This window comes from Dioscorea cayenensis, chromosome 5, assembly GCF_009730915.1.
Source record: "Dioscorea cayenensis subsp. rotundata cultivar TDr96_F1 chromosome 5, TDr96_F1_v2_PseudoChromosome.rev07_lg8_w22 25.fasta, whole genome shotgun sequence".
Taxonomy (NCBI): Eukaryota; Viridiplantae; Streptophyta; class Magnoliopsida; order Dioscoreales; family Dioscoreaceae; genus Dioscorea; species Dioscorea cayenensis.
The window spans coordinates 26,619,080-26,625,876 of record NC_052475.1 but is presented as its reverse complement, the minus strand read 5'-3'; the positions used below and the strand labels follow the sequence as shown (position 1 = coordinate 26,625,876).

The window sequence follows — 6,797 nt, the reverse complement described above, 5'->3', positions numbered from 1 at the left end:
ATAGGGGTAATGGCCATTACTTTGTCTATGGGATAGGCCATTGCCTTTGCAAAAATAGTTAACTTATGATGGATATCCAAACATGGTATCTGATTCCTTACTACAATCCCAAACGTCTTGTGTCATTTTATGTTTGAATTTCATTGGACAATAATTTTTTTTTTGTTTAATATTTAATTTGCATAAGTACGGAACATAAAATAGTAAATTATAATAATACTATTTTAATATTCTATATTTGTTTTATAATAAAAAAAATATAATAATATTTTATAAAAATCTTATCAAATTCTACAACGCCCAACAGCATAGCAACAAGTTAAAAATCAACATAATTTTAAAAAACATTTAATCCACAACATACAAACTTTAATTACAATCTTAATCCTAAAAATAAAATAAATAGATAGATTAATTAATTAATTAATTGATAAATAAATAAATAAATGAAATAAATAAATAAATCATGTTATTAAGGGCCCGTTTGGTAGACAGGATAGGATATGGACGGATATGATAAGAGCACTGGATAGGAGTAGGTATGATAAGAGCATGAGTAGGAAAGGATATGGGCATGATAAACTCATATCATATCTTATGTTTGGTGCGCACCGGATAAGTCATTGGATAACATTTATTATCCTATTTTACGTTTGAAGTGGACCAGATAATGACAGGATATGTAAATAGACAAAATTACCCTTTATAATATAATTATATATTATTTTTTTAAATAGACTTTAAAAAAAAAATATATTTTTCCTTAATGATTTACTTATCGGTATCTTTATGAGTTTCTATTAAATTATTAAAAAAACCTATAAATAGTGCCCACAAATATATAAATCATAATATCACCAACTTACAAAAATTATACTTCATACCTATAGAGAAAAATCATACACACACCCAAAAATCCATAAATATAGCAAATTAAATACAACACATAGAAATCAATTAAAAAAAAATCATCTAATTAGAAAGACTAGGACATGATAACAAACGATATTTAAATAAAAAATAACATGTTCAAGCACAAGATCAACGGAGAAACTCTTCAAACACTTCAAATGCGAAAAACCCTACTTAGTGAAATAAGCGTCCTATTTAGTTGTTGATAAGCTTTTTGTCCCAAGCATCAAAAGATGAAAAAAAGAAAAGGCATATAATCAAACCCTAGATGAGTTTAATAAACCATAAATAGGGTAAAAAAGTAAATTTAAAATTTTATCATATCCTACCTGTTTGTATCCTGACTCCCCCATAGGATTTAATATCATATCCCCAGTAGGATGAATTGGGTCAATAGGATAATATTATCATGTCCTATTGGCGCACCATATAAAGAAAAATAATAGATTATGATAGTCTATCATATCCTATGGCTCTTATCATGTCTACCAAACGGGCCCTAAGTTGTCATATACTTTACTAAATTTTTTGTACCGTGGTTTCACAATAAAAAAAAATTAAGAAGTTGTGTTGTACTGATTCATGATTTGTGCTGTACTCCCACCCTATTTGCGAATCAAACAAGTAACAATAGAAATTGTCCTCATGATGTCTTTGGAAATCTTGCCTATCAAAGAACCCTGAATCTACTTTTCATTTGTTTTTTTTTTTGGGTCAATCTTAAATCATATAATAGTTATGGTACTTTTAAATTATTTTATTATAAAATATTCATAACATTATTATTCATTTAAGTTATTATAATTTTAAAAAAAATGAGGGTATTGATAGTGGCGGACCCAGGAATTTAGTTCAGCCGGGGCTTAAAAAAATCAATGTTCTCATATTCATCACCCTTTTTAATTTTCCGGCGTTATTAGCCCAATCATAGCCTCTCCTCAGTCCAACCATGACCAGTGGCAGAACCAGAACTCATCCATAAAGGGGGTTGAAATCAACTACTATCATTGTGAGGGATATTTTGAACAATTTCTCAAATTTTATTATAACTTAAAATTTTAGTAATTTTTAAATAAATTTTTTTATTACTAAAATTTTTTACATTTGTCATGCCAAATTATCAATTTAATTTTTTCTTAATTATTAAAAAAATTATAAAGTTTAGAACATTGTTTTTTTATAATTTTAAAATTTCCACAATTTAAAAAAAACTTATTTTTAATTACTAAAATTATTAAAAACTTACCATTGCAAACTCTTGGATTTGAACCATGATGGGCTCATATCATCCAACTACCCCAATCCACTGAAGCACATGCCCATTATATATTAACTAAATACAAACAAAATATTATTAAACATTAATATTCATATAAAAAAATCTTAGGTTTAACTTTCATCAGACACGGTTTCTCAGCCAGCCAGCCTGGGCTGCCACCCATATGGGTCCACCCCTAGGTATTGATGATATTTTGTCTAATGACCATTATTTTGCCTAAGGGTGGACTATTACCTTTGCAAAGAGATTGATGATATTTTGTCTTGGGGTATAGTGGTTATGGCCATTATTTTGTCTAAGGATGGACCATTACATTTGCAAAAATATTTGTAACTTATGATGGATACCCAAACATGGTATCTGATTCCTTAGTGCAATACAAACAAATACTAAGAATCTACTTTTCATTTAATTTTCGGGCAATCTTAAATCACATAATAGTTCTAGTATTTTTAAAATATTTTATTATAAATATTCATAATATTATTATTTATTTAAGTTATTATAATTAAAAAAATGAGAATATTGATGATATTTTGCTTGGGGGCATAGGATAATTAATGGCAATTACTTTGCCTAAGGGTAGACCATTACCCTTGCAAAGGAATTGATGATATTTTATGTATAAGGTAATGATCAAAACTCTGTCTAAGAATGGACTGCAAAGATAATTGTAACTTGTGATGGATACCCAAACATGGTATCTGATTCCTTGCTGCAATTCAAACACATACTAAGAATCCACTTTTTCTTTTGTTTTTGTTTTTGTCTTTCTTGTTTTTGGGCGAATTTGTAACATGCTCAAATTTCTGCAAAGGCCACACAGAAAATACATTCATCTCAACCTTATCCTTTGAACACTTGTGGGAATTATCAATTCTTTTATACATATAATAATATAATAATATAATAAAGAGACAAGTAGGTCTGGATGTGGTTGCAGTCTTTCAACTTCACAACATTCAAAGCAATGGTAAAATATTTAGGTCTTTATCTTTTTACATGTTGTAACAAATTTTTAATGTGATTTGTTTTTAGTATTTCTAAATATTAAATAAAAATCTAAGCAAGTTGTCAAGATCTGTATTATAAAATTGATTTGTTATTTTTTTTCAGTATAAATGATGAGTAAATTCACATTATTTATATGAATCATTTTCACACTTGCTCCACGTAATTTATTTATTTATGGAAATATGATAGGGAATTTGGACTGTGAACGAGATGTACAAGTACAACCGGAAAAAAGTTTAAAAAAAAAATTAAAACTTTTTTCAGGGTCTGAATGAAATCATTCTGATTTTGAAGGACAGCATCACAGCAACAGAATCTCTGCTATAGATCTGAGGTCTTGTAGTAAATGCCATCATAAGTACTAAGACAAAAATGATTCCATTACACCAAGATAAGTACAAATAATAATTAATTAATAAATACTCTGTCATCCATATGCTTGATTTATATTTATTTCTATACATATGATCCATTGATCTTAAGCACATATATAATTATATATACATGTGTGAGACTTCACTAGAAAAGCAGTAGTAGTTCTTCTCACTGTGTTCACTTAATAGGTTCATTTCAATACATAGAATTAATGGCCGTTCTTGGAGGTCTTGAAGCATTTGACAAGAACCTTCTTAAGAGTGATGCTCTCCATCAGGTCTCATCTCTCCTTCTATTTTATGTGTTCATCTTGTTATTCTTAATGTTTTCTTTAGTATTATTATTATTATTATTATTATTATTATATATGTTCTTCATGTGGTCATATAGTTTTCCTTTGTGTGTTTGTATAGTTCATTGGGTTTAATTAACTAATAACAAGATGATCATTTTTTAATTACTAATGCAGTATATATTAGAAACAAGTGTTTATCCAAGAGAACATGAGCAGCTCAAAGCATTGCGGGAGATTTCTGAAAAGCATATCATGTAAGTTCAACCTCACCATTGAGTTTCACCCTGTAAATGGTGTATCATAACTGTTTTAATTATTATTATTATTATTATATATATATATATAAACAGATTCAAATAATCTATAAATAAACATTGTTACAATATGCTAGTTGTAATAGCATTAACTTCTACAAGGAAGATCGAGGATATAACTCCCTCTTGTAGCATGTTAAGAATTTAAAGTGTGCATAAAATGGTTTATTTACATTATCATATTAGTTTTTGTGATAAATACCGTCAAAGTAATTTTACTGTATTAACATCCCATAAGTATTTGTATAAATGATTTTTTTTTAAATATCCTTAAATTTGAGAAATTATTATTTTATTTATTTATTTGTCTTTTTTTCATTTTTCTCCATAAAATGATTTTAGTATGGCAAGCTTACATTTGGCTAGGCTAGTCTCAACAAATTGATCAAGGGGTTGAACTCATTGAATTTAAAATAATTATTTTTTTAATTAATATGTAAAAATCACTACATATATTTTTGTTATTAAATTTCAATTTATAGGAATCAAAAATTTTAATTATCATTCGCTATTTGCGATGGTGGTGAGCAAATTAAAATTAAAGTGGAAGATGTTAAAAATAATAGTAAAAAATAAAAAGGTGATTTTATAAAAAATATCATTAAATTAAAAAGAAATTATGTTTTTTTGAAGATGCACAAGGCATGTTTAAATTGGACGAGAACCTATAGGAGTCCTTTTCAAGGTACAAAGCATAAGTGCATTTCACTACATGCATTAAGGATGGGTCAAAAACGTGTCAAGTTTTCTATTGATACGAGAAAAATTATCATTTTATTTATTTTGTTATATTGTTTGAAGAGGTGGGTATATTTATTTATTATTCAAATAGACATTTAAATAATTATGTAGTTACTAAATCCAATAGTAATAATTATTAATATTTTCCTAATGATGAACTACTTAATATTTAGGGGGATAATGAGTTTGCCCCCTGAGGAAGGGCAACTTTTAAGTATGCTCATCAAGGTCCTAAATGCCAAAAAGACCCTGGAGATTGGAGTATTCACAGGCTATTCGCTCCTCGCAACAGCATTGGCATTGCCAAAAGATGGCAAGGTTAATTAATTTCTTTATTACTACTACTACTATTATTATTATTATTATTATTATTATTATTATTATTATTATTATTATTATTATTATTATTATTACCATTATCAATGTTTATCTTGATGAGATCGACCATTGTATATTATAGATAACGGCAATCGATATGGATAAATCTTATTATGAGATAGGATTACCATTTATTCAAAAAGCAGGAGTTGAGGACAAGATCAAATTCATTGAGTCTGAAGCCATGCCCGTTCTTGATAAAATGCTTCAAGAGGTATATATATATATATATATATGTTATAAAATATCATCGTTAATAGTAATTATTGGTTTGTGTATATATATAACTAAATAAATACACAGGTAAATGATGATGATTTATATGATTTTGCTTTTGTGGATGCTGATAAGAACAACTATGCTGAATATCATGAGAGACTTATAAAGCTTGTTAAAGTCGGAGGGATCATAGCATATGATAACACGCTTTGGTTCGGTAGTGTGGCAGAGGTGGATCCATCCTTTCCAAAAGAAGCATTGGAAATGAGAGAATTTTTATTAAAGCTCAACAAGTTTTTAGCATTTGATCCACGCATTGAGATATCACAAATCAGTATCGGTGATGGTCTCACTATTTGCCGCCGTGTTCTTTGAAAAATAATTTTTTCTATGAACAAATGAGACTTATTTCTAAGTTTTTACTACCGTGTTTTTTGAAAAAAACTTTTATTATGGACAAATGATGCTTATTTCTAAGTGACATTGTTATTCTAATGATAAAATATTATGATATCTTTTCATACATATGAGCATCAAAGACACCCGATTCCCAAATCATGTTATGACCATTTTAGGGATAGACACATTATTATTATTATTATTATTATTATTATTATTATTATTATTATTATTATTTTCTCAAATATTCCATTTGTAGGGCTTGATTTTCAAGGTTCACCATCATTGCATTGCAGTAAGTTGTAATTGGTTGGAAGAAAGCCAACTTAATTTGAATATGACTCTGGACTTAGAAAATGGCTTGGATCATCCTACAAAGGAAAATCTATACCCTTTAATTTTCATCGTAACTTGTAAGACTTTCTTGCTTCAATTGGACGCTCTTGCTTTTCCAATATTTAGCTTATTAAACACATTTGTCATTGGACGAAGTTTTACGTTGATGTTTTTTTTTCATATATATATATATATAATAACCTACTTTACATTAATTAATATAAAAAAAATACTCTTTCTTGAAAAAGAAGAAAACGGACATATATAAGCGTTGTTTAGTATTAAAAAAAAAGGGACATAAGTTCAAGTCTAATCTAGACAGTTTGTATTTGGTCAAACTTTAACTATCTTTTCATATTTGTTTATAGTGTGATTGAAATGTAGTATTTTGATCTTCAACACTAGCCTCGCTGCATGTGGTCAGTTGCATGCATAAATAATAATTAAACACGTGATCAAGTAGGTATTGAATTTTTTTTTCTTATTTTCTTGATTTTTTTTTTTTACAATTTGGACTACCAATTGTTAGAAATGT

The 6,797-nt window shown here is 27.7% G+C and overlaps 1 protein-coding gene across 1 annotated transcript; it reads left to right on the top strand.

Annotated features, from left to right (window-relative positions):
- The first annotated feature begins 3,689 nt into the window (after window positions 1-3,689).
- LOC120260362 (norbelladine 4'-O-methyltransferase-like) lies at window positions 3,690-6,079 on the top strand. Its single transcript, XM_039267822.1, has 5 exons — window positions 3,690-3,857; window positions 4,050-4,129; window positions 5,104-5,248; window positions 5,391-5,522; window positions 5,612-6,079. Exons 1-5 carry the CDS (start codon window positions 3,792-3,794, stop codon window positions 5,900-5,902), a joined length of 714 nt encoding a protein of 237 aa, XP_039123756.1. The 5' UTR covers window positions 3,690-3,791; the 3' UTR covers window positions 5,903-6,079.
- The last annotated feature ends 718 nt before the right edge of the window (window positions 6,080-6,797 follow it).

Coding starts and splice junctions, on each gene's coding strand:
- LOC120260362 (XM_039267822.1), top strand. CDS start 3,792: ATGGCCGTTCTTGGAGGTCTTGAAGCATTTGACAAGAACCTTCTTAAG. Junction 3,858..4,049: donor AGAGTGATGCTCTCCATCAG/GTCTCATCTCTC, acceptor TTACTAATGCAG/TATATATTAGAAACAAGTGT. Junction 5,523..5,611: donor TTGATAAAATGCTTCAAGAG/GTATATATATAT, acceptor ATAAATACACAG/GTAAATGATGATGATTTATA.